At 31.2% G+C, this 14,794-nt stretch overlaps 2 protein-coding genes across 2 annotated transcripts; both read left to right on the forward strand.

Moving 5' to 3' along the window:
* Positions 1-3,821: 3,821 nt before the first annotated feature.
* Positions 3,822-7,204, forward strand: TRIADDRAFT_56280 (uncharacterized protein; the record flags this gene model as incomplete). Its single annotated transcript, XM_002112321.1, has 9 exons — positions 3,822-3,930; positions 4,086-4,127; positions 4,879-4,940; positions 5,108-5,276; positions 5,583-5,768; positions 5,913-5,966; positions 6,073-6,178; positions 6,262-6,419; positions 7,155-7,204. 9 exons carry the CDS (start codon positions 3,822-3,824, stop codon positions 7,202-7,204), a joined length of 936 nt encoding a protein of 311 aa, XP_002112357.1.
* Positions 7,205-12,555: 5,351 nt separating this feature from the next.
* Positions 12,556-13,779, forward strand: TRIADDRAFT_14565 (uncharacterized protein; the record flags this gene model as incomplete). The annotated part of the gene is made up of 3 exons (XM_002112322.1): positions 12,556-12,582; positions 12,673-12,867; positions 13,006-13,779. Coding segments are annotated over 3 exons (996 nt in total), but the record flags the coding sequence as incomplete, so codon positions are not given.
* Between the last annotated feature and the right edge of the window lie 1,015 nt (positions 13,780-14,794).

Genomic DNA, 14,794 nt, shown 5'->3' on the forward strand with positions numbered 1-14,794 from the left:
ATAGACTGGATTGTGTCTATACATGACTACGCTAAATACGCGTACAAATGACATGTGAAACAGGCCAATGACTCATAATGGATTAATAATTGTAAAAATAGTATCTTGTCTACTATACATGACAATCGTATGAGCATGGTAAACATTTCATTAAAGTTAAATTAAAATCATTATTATCACGCTATCTATCACAATCTACTATTCCCGTTTAGAAATGATAGTACAGTATAATAGAACTATCATGAGCATAGAAAAAGTCTGTGGATTATATCGAAAGGATACTTTGTGTAGAGTGAAAGTTATTTTATATAGAGCTAAATTATTTGCAGATGATAATTGTTCATCCAGTACAACGGCAACATCAATCGATACATAGGAACCACTGCCAAAACTATTCATAAACATTTTATTAAATAGAAAGAAAAGTTTATCCATAAAATACAATGCTATGAATAAAATACAGTACACAGCATCCGTATTGATTCTATTTCTTAAAATGACTCATCCTAAAGAATCGACGAGGTACCTTTCCATTACAACATACCAATCTTAGTGTTTAGCCAATTATACCAAAAACAGCAGTATAAGTATACTCAATTGGTACATAGGAAATGGTAGGTTAGCTACTCATCAAATTTATCTTATGCCTAATAGGAAATAACTTTAGATTGTTAAGGAGAATTAATCATATCATCTTGAACCGATGAATTCACATTCAATCGCAAGAGCTACAGCATTATCTTGTTTCTAGTAGAATATTAATATCATCCAAATTAAAATTTTCCTTCATAAATGCAAAATCAATTAAAGCCTACAATTACCATATGCAAGATACCAGAAATAGTATTACTCACTTTATTTCAATACAATAACCTAATAATAACAATCTATTCTTCATTAATGCAACATGATAATTCTATTAATATCCTTTCAATGTCTACCATATGTTGGCGAGGTGTAACTAAAGCGATTAATACATTTCAATACTTTACTATTCAATGGTAGAGTTGAAGAGTAGAACTTCAAAGATACCCTTATTTGCAATAGATCAGTATTATAATAGAAATAGAATAGTTCCATTATAATTCGACTACAACAGTTGGAAAATGTATAATTACGTACAAGGTAAGTATTGGACTTGCCGGCATTAAAAGGCACTACAACTTTTATTTAAAGAAATTAGCCATGGATAATGCATGACAACTATAGAATATTTAAATTGTTTAAATTGGCTATTTACAACTATGATATCATAAGATAATAATAACGTACCGGTGTAATAGGCCAAAGTATATCCCCAAGCCCAGACTATCCCCGGGTTTAATCTAGAAGTACATGTATCAAGCAATAATAAAGTTTGAGGGAAATTCTTTACATACCATAAAAAATTTTATTAAAGGTTAGAAATTATGGATATTGTTTGATTCCTAAGCGAAGAAGAAGCTTCAAACTAAATCAGAAACATTTTGCAGGGATAGCGCAGCAAATAAATATACAATTTATATCGTTAGTTACAAGGGCATATTATAGTTTAAAACAAAGTCATGTTTGATTACCAGATTGATATCCTGTTATCTGTAAAAATTGGCCATAAATCATAGCTTCATATCTTTTTTTGAGAGACAATAGTTCAAATTTTAAATTGAAAATACTAATTAATATTGACAAAAAATTTTTACCACTTAATAAGGAGAGACTAAGTTACTCGTGTTTATTAAAGAAATTTACACTGCATCAATTTTGTCCATATTATAGTCTAAGCAAGAAATATTATCACAATGTGAGATTATAAACTTAAATACAGAACGCCTATTTTTTTAGCGATCAATAACAGCACTTTGAAGGCACAAGACAAATTGAGATTGCTACTGCAAATGTGATTTAAGGCCTGTAGCATATATTTTACACAAAACATGCTGTTTTAAGTAAACAAAGGAATCCCACCCTTCCTAGGAATGAATATTACCAAATTTTTATTTATAGCGCCATTGGCAAGTATTGACATGCTGTTGTAATGACATATTATTTAAATGTAACACTGTAATTTATTATTATATTGCGACATTATAGTATACTGTACAAGTAGATATATATATACAATTACGTGTACATTCCCAGTAAATTATTTAAATACAACACTGTAATTTATTATTATAGTAGACCTTTATACTATAGGAGTAGATATATTATACAATTACCTGTACACTGCCGGTAAACATAGTAGTGATTTTTATCCCGAAAATAAGGGCATGAGTGTTGAGTCAAGATTTATTTTTATTTACCGAACAGTTATCTTGCTGAGTACTGTAGCTATTGTTGACAGTAGACTTAGGTGCAGTGATAACCTCTTTTCTATTTCTGAGACTAAGGGATGAATAGAAAGTAAAGATTTCCGTATGTTGCAATACTTTAATTTTTTCCATATTTTATGATTATGCAAATATGCCAAAAGATTTGTAGTCTACAAAATGTACGTATTTCTGGTTGGTGCAGTAGTAACTTTTGCTTCAATCTTGCAAATAAGGGCGTGAGCATGAAATGGAAATTTTTCCGTAAGCGGCAATACTTTGGTTTTTTCATATTTTATCTACCGTAGGATATTCTATGATTATGTGATATCAGTTCGTATTGCCTTTATACGAATAGATTTGTATAAAATTATATACTGTACTGTAAGTATAGTGCGCGCAAACATTAATGATAGGTGTGGTAGCGATCTCCGCAATTGTCTTGAGGATAAAGGCATGAGTATAAAGTGGAGATTTCTTATATGCTACAAATCTTTAAATTTTTATTCATGTTATATCACTGTAATCATGATTGTACTATCTCTATAAGTATCTTAAAAATAAAGGAATAGGTATAAAGTGGAGATTTCTTATATGAGGCAATTCTTTAATTTTTTATTATTCCTATATTCTGTGAGTATGCAAGTATAAAGTGGAGATTTTCTGTATCCTACGATACTTTAATTTTTTTATATTTTTATACTCGTATTGAATGATTATATAATTGCACGAGAGCATTTATTGTATACCATGCAACTAAAAATTACCGGTAGTTACGGTTGTGGCCTTTCTTCTTATCCCAAGAATAAGGGGATGAATATAAATGAAGATTTGCTTTACTCGGCAAATTTCAATTTTTCCATATTTACTATAATGACTACAGTATACTGTTACCTATGCATTATAATAATATATATATATACATAATATACGTACGTAAACGGTACTAATATATTATTACTAGCTATATTAGCGATCCTCGTTATGATCTGGAGGATAAGGGCATGAGTATAAAGTAGGATTTCCACGATAAAGCAACACTTTAATTTTCATATATAAATTTATTAATTACTGGTATCAATCATTTCATGATTACACATAAGATTGTATGAGGAGATCTACACAATATCCAATTAGTGACCTTAGTCCATATCAGACTACAGTACGTGTATGGCCACAAGTGTAAAGTGAAGATTTCCTGCGTATTCCTATACTTTAATTTTTTTATATTTTATTCAGGGTTGATTGAAATAATGAATTATAAATGAAGCCATGCTGAGATCTAGGATTACTGAAGATATAGCCGACAATTGACCATGACCTTACTATGCGCTGTATAACAGCCCATGTAATACTGAAAGTATCATACTGTACTACTATACCATAAGTAGATCACAGCATAGTACTCTACTTTATAATTAGCTGTACAGTATATGATTTAGCCGCCAAACATTGACAGGCTTCTACAGTACCGCTATAAATCCACTTATGGCCAGTAAAATGTCCGAGAAATTTTTATGCCCCATTTGCAATATGGAAAGCACTAAAATCGAGGATTTAAATCAACATCTAGATTCCGTCCATGCTCAAGACAGCGAAGAGAAGAATCGACATGGCAAAAAAATAAGAATGGATTATGACGGTAGTTTAAACTATCTTAATTACTCCTAAAGATAAAACACATTAATTCTTTTCAAGGTGTAGATTGATTGTATAGTATTCTCTAGCAGAAGTCATTCACTTTTAACTAATGCTTAAAATTGGTTCCAACTTATTTTCTGTCATACCCCATTTCAGAGCAATACACTCTTTGTCCAAGAAGCGAATGTGGCATAGCAGGTACGTAAAATAGCAATGGATGCCGATAATTAATCTTTCCTCTTGCCTATTTGCAATAGTCAATTATAAAAATAATAATCTACTACAGCAATATTGTACCATCGTTATTGGAATCTCATTGTTTACAATTGTAAGTTATTCAGCAATAAGATGCTGATGATAGCTCGGCATGATTTAATAGTTTATCAAATAGCTCTAGAATTGTCTATAGTAGTCGATACTAGGCTTGGCTACTTCTAAATGTTATCGCGATAATAGCAATGCCGATAATCTTTTCTCATGCTGATTTGCAAGAGTCATTCATAAAAATGATCTACTGTTTAATTGATCACCTTATGATCGTTACCTCAATGACATTATTAGTAAGCTATACAGCCATAAGATGTTAATGAGAACTCAACATGATGTAATAGTTCACCAAATGGTGATATAATTGTCTGTAGTAGTCGATACTAGACATGGCTACCCTGACATTTTATTACGACAATAATAATGCCTATAATCTTTCCTCATGCCTATTTACAATAGTCACTCGTAAAATAAATCACTTTTCTCTCGTTGTCTGAATGTCATTATTTATAAATGTAAGTCGTATAGCTATAAGATGCGAATGATAACTTAACATAATGTAACAGTTCGTCAAATGGCGATATTGTTGTCTTTAGTAGTCGATACTAGGCATGGCTGCTCAAAAATTTTATCATGTGTGGAGGTTATTCTGCCTCGATGATAATTTTGATTTATATTGTAGTCGCTCTAACAGAATACGAAGATCACCTACTAGCTCATTCTTTACAAGATAGTGATATTCAGGTACTGAATATTCTTTATCGCTGATATAGGAGCTATGCACTCATTGTAAAAGGCAAACTTTCTCACTCGTGGCCTGTAAATCATCGATACTATTTGTAACGAAAGAGCATATAGCCTATAACTCTCTCTATATATAATTAGCGTTAAAACTGCCTTTTGCAAAATAGTCTTCAAGTAGGAAACAATCTGACGAAGGATATTACAAGCAAGGTGTGCGGTTCTTAGAGAAAATGGTGGATAGCAATCGTATGCAAGTTGGAGAATATCTTAAACAGAAGGCACGATTGTTAGAATCTACTAAGGGTGGCATTGATGATAATAAAACTCGGACATGTGGTAAGATGATTATCCATTTCAAACATCTTCTGTATAAGTCTTTGATTAGTATAACTCCTTACGAAGCATTATAGTCCTAGCTACAGTACTAACAAAGATAAAGCTACGTATCTTTCAGCGATTGAGTTAATTAATTTATACCTAGCGCTGTAATTTTAGAAATGCAAGGTAAAAAGGATTCATCTGAAGTGAATCTTGGAATAACGAAATGTCGACTATTTATAATTCTCATTTTTCATTTAACCTAATCTATTCGTATATTTATTTTCAGAATTGTATTGAGAGTCTAAATTTTGCCTTTTTTAGGCATTATTGAATATTTACGTAACTTTTATTCCAACGATGGTAAAAAAGAAGTAATCTTATGCTTACCAGTTGATCATTTCTCATCAAATTATGCTGACTTCGGATGGGGTTGTGGCTATCGTAATATTCAAATGTTACTTTCGTGCCTAATGGGATGTTCTCAATATAAATCAGTGCTTTTTAGTGGTGAGCAACTTATGTTAATCAATCTCCCCATTTCGCATATTTTAATAAGATAAAGACTAGACCATTAATATCCTATTTAAATTACTGTTATAGTCAAAGTGCATTTATTAATCTTTACATATCGTATACCCTGTTACTACTTAGAAATCCCTTCCGTAACTGAATTGCAGTCATACATTGAGAGAGCCTGGAAGAAAGGTTATCATTATTAATCCAAAATTAAACGTGTTTATGTAACTATAAGTAATTCCATAAATGCTTGTCAAGTCTTCCTTATTCATTCGACTACTCTGTACGTGATTAGGCTTTGATGTTGAAGGCGCATCGCAGTTGGGTAATTGTCTTCATAATACAAAAAAATGGATAGGAGCAACTGAAATTGCCTCATTATTTTTATCAAAACATGTTTGGTAATCTGGATTTAATCTCAAATATAGATCAAAACTGTCATATCAGCATTAAGTGGATTATTGTACGTTCCTATTATTATAAGGTGTAAACTGGTAGATTTCTCAAAAGCTTCCGACGATGGAACTCATCCAAAACTGTTTCAGTGGGTATCAGATTATTTTAAGGGATTAAAAACGACTCATCATCAGTCCTCGGCAATGCCATCTTTAACATTTCCACCGTTATATTTACAGCATGATGGTAAGCAGTCTATTTGTTCCTATAATTGCTCTTCTACTGTATACATATACATTGCAGTTTAATTACTTTCGTAATAACAACTTATAGGTCACAGTAGACTAATTATTGGAATAGAACATGACCATCATAGAAAGTTGAATGCACTATTAATCTTTGATCCATCTGTCAAGCCTTCCAAAATGCGCAACATTATGAATGTGGAAACCCGGCAAGCACTAGGACATATTTCAATTTTACGATTTCAGTTATCGAGATTGAAAGCAAAGCAATACCAGATAGCGTTTATCGATGGTATCATCAACAATCAAGATATCGAAGTGAGAAAATAGCGATTAGCAATGCTAATTCTTATCATATTTTATGGTGCAAGATACCTAATAAGATTATTACTTCATGTTTTATTTCGACAGAAAGCTAAAGTTATCAAGTCCATTTTGGAGACATAAATTTACTAATGTATAAATTTTTAACGTTGAATGTAATTCAGAGTGATTGTCGCTGTAATTTATTCTCCCTAAAATCCTCTTTCTGTATATATTTTACTGTCATCAGCAAGGTTATGCTGACAGCATGTATTTATCGCTGTTATTCTTCTGTAAGAAGATTCTAGGTATAATCTTTAATGCAGTATCATTCATGATTTGAAACTATCTTTACCTTATTTTCGCTAAACTGTGTTTTCAGAAAAACGAATACAGCAATGGCCAAATAATGTTACCATTATTTTATTTATAGGAGTAGAATCAGATACAAAAATTATAAAATCTAAAACTCGAATTAATTGATTATTTATGCTCTGGTATTAAAACAGGTATTTAAAATGAAAAATAAAACACTAATACCTTTAGTAGTAGCACTGCATACAGTAGTATCCATCTTTTGTAACGCGATTCATACAATCTTGCTTATCATAAATCAGTAGTGTTAAATCAATTTACTTATTGGTACATTGATATAGATAACATGCATGCAATAATCCTGCGCCAATACATACGAAGTTATGTGAAGCTCTCTTCTATCTCTGATTTTATCTTAGTTGCTTACTCTGTCCTACTCAATATGTAACGAATATAGCAGATCGAATACCGTTATTTCAATAGAGTTACCAGATTTATATGTTGCCCTCAATTCTTATGTCGGTATCGATATCTAGCTATTCTATTCCATGGAAAATATCCTATACACAATCCTGCTACTCATTGCTTTGGGGTACCGTTTAATCACTAATAATAATAGAGCAATCATGCTCTTCTTTAGCGGCCATTAACATCCTTTGTGCGAGATTTATATAGCTAACATTGTTTCATATTGAACGTTCCGTATATGTGTAGATAGATTAAACTTATGATCACGATGATGACGAATGATGGCAACAATAAATTATAATAAATTATAATTGATAATATTAAAATAACGCCTTCGCTCGTTAAATATATTCTTGAAAAGGTAAACACAATTTGCATTTTGTCAGTATTTTTACCATATGTTCTAATAATATTAATATAAAAACTGGAGAAATGATGACTCTACTTTGTTCTTAATTGGCTTCATATAGGAATTATAATAAAGGAGATCTAGCTACGTGAACATTCGTAACTTAAAGCTTTTATCATTTTAAATTAATTTGCTCTAAGACAACTCCATCTATCTGAGGTCTTGTGATAACAGTTAAATAGTAAAAGATGAGGCCGATAAGGTTCTCTATTCTACTTTTCAGTCTTTTCTTTCTGTTAACACCACAGTCAGTTAATATGATTGAAATTAATGTTGGTAAGATTTTCTTTGAAAATGCTTCATTTTTTATGTATACTAGTTTAGACTGTACTCATAAGCTTATGCCTGTGGGTTCTAAAATTTCTTGCTTAATACTGTTGATAAAAATATTATTTCGCCCTCGTTATTTTTAGTAAATCTATCAACAGATGTGTACTTATTCCATGATAGTATAAAATGTCTTTTCTTAAAACAACTTTTAAATTTTAGGTGGATTATTTCCGGATAATATCCATAAAATGCAAGTTGAAATTGCTTTTGATTATGGTATTAAATATGTCAACGAAAAAATTCTTAAGCCTTACAATATCGTATTAAATGGAATCAAAAACTATTCCAAACCCCTCGATTTACTTTCAGCTACTAACCAAGGTAACACACAGCTATTCTGGTCTATTTTTTAGGATTTATAATGTGAATTAATACTGTATCAAACTTCATCTTAGCCTGCTGGCAAATTACGAACGGAGCAGTAGCAATATTTGGACCATTTTATTCTAACTTAAACCAAGCTATCGGACTATACTGTACCGACTTGGGAAATGGAGTAACTCATTTTCAAGCATCAGACGATCATCAGTCTCATCATTTGGATTCAGATAAATCATTCAAAATGCATCCATCGCATTCAGACTTGAATAAAATTGCTTTGCAAGCTATTGAATTTCTGTCATGGAAAAAAATATCTATTATTTATGATGGTAAGATATTAATACCTAAGACATCAATGTTGTACTGTAATAGCCTAAACGATGTTGCTACTTTTTATCTGTCTAATTAAGTTTCTTCGTTCTATCATTTAGTACGATAAAGCTCGAGTACATAGCAGAATTATGTAATTTTACTTCAAGTTATTGAATGCCTAGTTTAAAATATATCGGAAAATGATAATTAGTGTGCCTTGAGCACTATACCATATTGCAGTATTCAGTACGGCTTTCAGATATTATTTTATCGTCCTTAATAGAATACTTATTGGATTTTATCCTCATTGAGTTAATAAACATTCAAATACCATATACGATGATACCTTTAAAACTTGCTTAACTCATGACAAGATATGTGCTAACTCATTCCAAATGGCCACAAAGGATAGACGAGAAAATTTTACTAGTAATTGCAATATTTGATTACAATAATAGTCCCTACCGCATTTTTTAGCGGAACGATATTTGATTTTAAATAGTACGCATTAATTTTAACTTTGCTAATCCATGATCACGATATCATGATTCTATATTGGACTTGTATTTTCACTGAATAGCTAACTAGGAACATTTACGCCTCATAACTATAGAACATATGATAATCTATTTATTCCACGTAAGAATAACTTTCGTCTCGAAAAGGTAGATTTATTTTGGTACAGATATAATAATAATTACAGAGTTTAATACCACGAATTGGCCAGATATTCAGAAACTTTATTCATACCCTAAATCGATCATTAAGATTTCTTCAAATCTGTTCATTCCATTTTCATGACACTAAGATTGCTATAACTGTAATATAAGCTGATGAAAATGATAATCCCTGATCAAACAAAAATGTAATGTATCTAAACTAATTATAATTATTAGTAATCTTACATTAATTTTATGCTTAGAGTGTCTTAACATTGCCTGTTCTTTTTCTATAGATTTTGATCATATTGAGCATTTGGTGCTGACTGCAAATTTAAATCGAATACATATTACTAGTCATCGATTAAAATATCGATCTAATTTCGATGAAATGCTAGCAGATGCAGTTTATATTATGAACCAGATTAAAACTTATCGTCATTATAGTATTTTTATATCGTGTCAAGATGATTGCTTAATTGCTACCCTTCTTGCTGTAAGTAAAACTGTGGCTTGATGATTTGATCGTCTTTGATAGTAAACAATCGAATGATTTGATTTTATATTACAATAAGGCTAAAAAAACTGGACTCCTATCAGCAAAATACGATTACTTAACCACGAACTTGGTATAGATTTAATACCTTGAATTCAAGCTTACACTTGTATGCTAAATTAATAATTTAATATAACAATTTTCCTTTAGGATACTAAAAAAATTGTAAAAGAATTAGCACTGCATAGCTTGGGTCTTGGAAACATTAAGAATATTATTGTAAGCTATCTTGATGCTTTACCTGATAGAAAAGTCACTGAAAATCAAATTTTAGAATTATGGAATACCACAAATGAAGCTAATAATTCGACTGCAAGAGTTCCTTTTGGCCTTCGGGTGGGTTTTAAGTATATTTGATGCACTAATGCTTTTGTAGCACTTCAAACAGAAAATTTATAGAAATAATCGATAGGATTATATTAAAATGTAACTGTAGATATTGAAAGATTTTTCCTGTTATGATAATCGCTGAAATTTTACTTTTGGCTGTGATCTATTACACTAATTATAAAGCTTTAAATGACTCAATAACTTTCAAAGATAGCGCAATAAAGGCTTAACCTAATTTAAGATTTCTATATTTTACTTGCTATTATAATTTAATTTCACTCGATTGGCAATAGTATCTAATCCATGCATCATTTTATTCATAATTTTAACGGAATCATGCTAGCTGGATGCTATGCTAGCATTTGATGGAATATTAACGCTAAGTAAAGCTCTTATTGAGGTGGCTAATGATACCAGTTTTCTTGATGCACTGGAATCAAGACCTACTACTTGTGAGAAGTACGGTATGCAAGCAAATTGGACAGGTTATGCAACCTTAATTGAGTCTATACAAAAGGTATGATTTATAAAAGCGAAGTATACTCGGTTCCATTAAGAAATTGACAGCTGAAGTAGCGCGAAAAATCTGATTATTATGTCGCTGCTGATTTATAAAGATTTCGGGATTCTGAATATTTAGTAAAGTAAAATTGTATTTTTTCTCGGGAGTAACTATATACTGATATCGACAGATCTGAATCATATTCCAAAAATAAATTTGTTGCCTTCTCATCGATTAAGACATATGATTGCAGCCATTGCTCACTTTCTTTCGGATAACATATCAGTGCTGCAGTTGTATCAGTTATATTAACTCCTGATATCTTTTAATTTATGATCAAGTTTTCTTTAGTAATGCATATATTCATTAACTAATAATATCTATGGTGTCAAATCAATCATAAAATACAATATTATTCGCTACTATAACTTAAATCCAAATTTCAAATAAATTAAAAGTAATGAAGTTATTACAATACGGAACGTAACCACGTTCAGACAAGTTCCTGAGTTAATGAATTTATGATAAGAAAATAGCAACAAGCTTTAATTTTGCTTACTTTTTATCATGATTAAAATAAACTCAGCCAATCATCGTTTTCAATCAATTTACGGATTTGAGTAGCGTTTTTTATCATATTGATTACTTTAACTATGATATGATATTGAAAGGATAATAAGCTTCCTAGTATAAACTTAATGCGCAATTTTAGGTCCCATCGAAAACTAAGCTACAAAAATACTTTTATCTACCTGTGCATAATTTTTAATTTTTAGAAAGTTTTAAACTTCAACTCCTTTTAGATATCGAACTATATCTATAGCGATTCTCGAATTATTACCATTTTTGATAGATTCACGTAAATTTTTTTCCACATATATTAATTTTCAGGAATTTGTAGTATAATAATGAAGTCACACTAAATCTATTCTATTTGATGATTTACATATTTTTCGATATATCTTAAAAGATTTGAGCGTAGAAATTGAGACACTTTAGTGATTCAGATATTTATAAATATTTTAATAAGGTTCGCGCGTAAAAAATCGAAAGTATTTGACGATTTGAATATCTTCAGACACTGTATTTTAAATGATTTATGCATGGAAATAGAAACTATTTAACAATTTAGATATTTTTCGATATTAAATAGTTTGTGTGTAGATTCAGCAACTTAATGATATCTATAGCCTATGTTTGATTTAATAACATTGTTATGTTCTTATGATAGCAAAGAATTACGGGAATGACAGGCCCTATCTACTTTGATAAAGAAAATAAACGGCAACGTTTTCAATTTTTGTTTGGAACAGAATCATTAAATGATGGTAAAGTGACGATTGTAAGTCAGCACCAAGATTTTGATGGCAGGAATATTATTTTAAAGTAAATCTCTAGTCATCGATGATTTGAGTTATTACCTATTTAGTGAGTATTTAATGATTGCCATAATCACTTTAACTTGCCTAGACTCTATTTATAGAAAGATGGAAAGTAATTGATTTATGTTCTCCATGCCGGTGTTATATATAATTTAGAAAGTTTATAAGCAAATTTACCATTTCATTCTTGCAGTTGGCTACAATAAATTCAAGCGATTACCAAATGCAATGGAAAAGCGAGGCACTACAAAAAACTCTCATCGTTACCACATTGTTGGTAAGTCGTTGCTCAACGATATCGATGATCAAGAATGTCTCTGGCACTAGCATTTCTTTGTATTAATACTATTTACAATTAATATTTTAGTCTAAACCATTTGTCATGAAAAATCCAAAGGCCACAAATGAAGATAATTTATATCATGGATTTTGTATCGATTTACTGAAGGAAATTGCCCGTCGTTTAGATTTTAAATATGTTATCCATGTAGAGAGTGACATGATATACGGTGCTAAGAAGAATGGTACCTGGAATGGCCTGATCGGTGAATTAGTAGAAAAGGTATATGATATGGAAGGATAATTAATTTAATAAAGGCCCTGCTGTAATGAATTTCTACATTGAATATAAATTATTATTTTCTATTGATTGAATACTTAAAAATCTTATATCACTTTATTCGTACTAACTCAACCCTAGAAAGCAGATTTGGCCTTCGCTGATTTAACTATTACAGCTGAACGTGAAGAAGTGGTGGAATTTACAAAACCTTATTTAAATATGGACGCCACAGCGTTATTGAAGAAAAAAAACATTGACGAAGTCAATCGTGTATTTGCTTTTACTAGACCTTTCTCGATGAATGTTTGGATCTCGATCATCATCTCAGCCTTTATCGTTGCTCTTTACTTATGGCTCATTGGCCGATTTAGTCCTTACGATTGGTATTTTGATCCACCTCCAAGTAGTACTGGAGATGAATCGAATTTTTCCAATAGTTTGTGGTTTGTTGTAGGTGCTTTTATGCAACAAGGTACTGAAAATACACCTCGTTCTATGTCATGCCGCACTATTGGTTTCTTTTGGTGGCTATTTGTGCTGGTTATTATCTCTAGTTATACTGCCAACTTGGCTGCATTTATGACACATAGTCAGATTACGACTGAAATTCAAACTTTAAAAGAATTAGCTCATTCTTCCATTACTTACGGCACTGTCCGTGATAGTCAATTGCATGAATATTTTAAATATGCAGAATTGCATACCTACGAAGATATGTGGCTTAAAATGAAAGCAAATCTAAGTAATGCTTTAGTTGAGACATCGATCGAAGGTGTGGAAAAAGTGCAAAATAGCACTTACCCGTATGGTTTTATTTGGGATACGCCATATTTAGAATATATTGTCAATCATAAGGATTGCAATCTCTTCTATTTGCGTGAAACTTTCGATTCTAAAGGCTACGGAATTGCATTGCAATCTGGCTCTATTTGGTATCAAGCTATTTCATCTCAGGTATTAAAATTAGCTGAAGAGGGCTTTATACAAGAACGCTATGATTTTTGGTGGCGAAATGGGATCAAATGTAAGCCAGCCGATTCCTTAGCTACGGCTGGCAGTGACAATAGTGAAAATGGCCGTCTGACATGGCTTGATGCATCGGGAACATTTTATCTCCTTATAATTGGCGTGGTGGTTTCCCTACTAGTTTTACTGGCTGAATTATTCTGGGACAGAAAAGGAAAATATCAAGCTCGGCTCTTAGCGGTAAGTTCAACTTACCCAATGCAGCAGTGATCAATATGTTTAATTGGCTTAGTACAGGACTTAATCGCTATCATGGCGGTTTATTCCGATATACAGATCTAATCGAACTAATTCATAGCCAAATCCCCTTTTGGCCACATTCACTTCCATGTTTTATTCGCGTTAATTCATTTACCAAACTGTAGACAGACATCAACTCTTTCTTGACAGAATCTTGACATACTTGTAATAGCACTGATCGATTCTTTGCCGGAGGTTTTGACGTAGTAGAGTGATGAAGAAGAAATCATTGACATGTTGTCTTGTAATAAGGAATAAAAATCTCATTAAATCTATCCAGTACAAATAGATTCATTTTTCGAAGAAATCTTGTCAGATACCTTGGATGGCTCTCTAATAATAACCTGTCTCATTCAGGTTGGCTCATTCAAAGTGACTAAATTCTTTAGATGAATTTCCTAGCAGACGCCATAAAATTTTATGCGATAAATTATTTTGTAATTTGTTCTTAAAAATCTAGTCTTGATAATACTAAATAAGAAATTAGTTAAGACGGAGTCAAATAAAAGTTTTATGGCTTTTCTAAGAAACTTTGCCAGCTATACGTTGACTGTCTTTGTTCTTATTAATGGCCTAAAAAAATCCCGGAGAGAAACTATTTTATAGTCTAATTAACAAATTAAAAAAAATCATCATAATATTGATTACAGAATAAGAAATC

The sequence above is a fragment of the Trichoplax adhaerens genome, genomic scaffold (assembly GCF_000150275.1).
Source record: "Trichoplax adhaerens TRIADscaffold_5 genomic scaffold, whole genome shotgun sequence".
NCBI classification, from domain to species: Eukaryota; Metazoa; Placozoa; class Uniplacotomia; order Trichoplacea; family Trichoplacidae; genus Trichoplax; species Trichoplax adhaerens.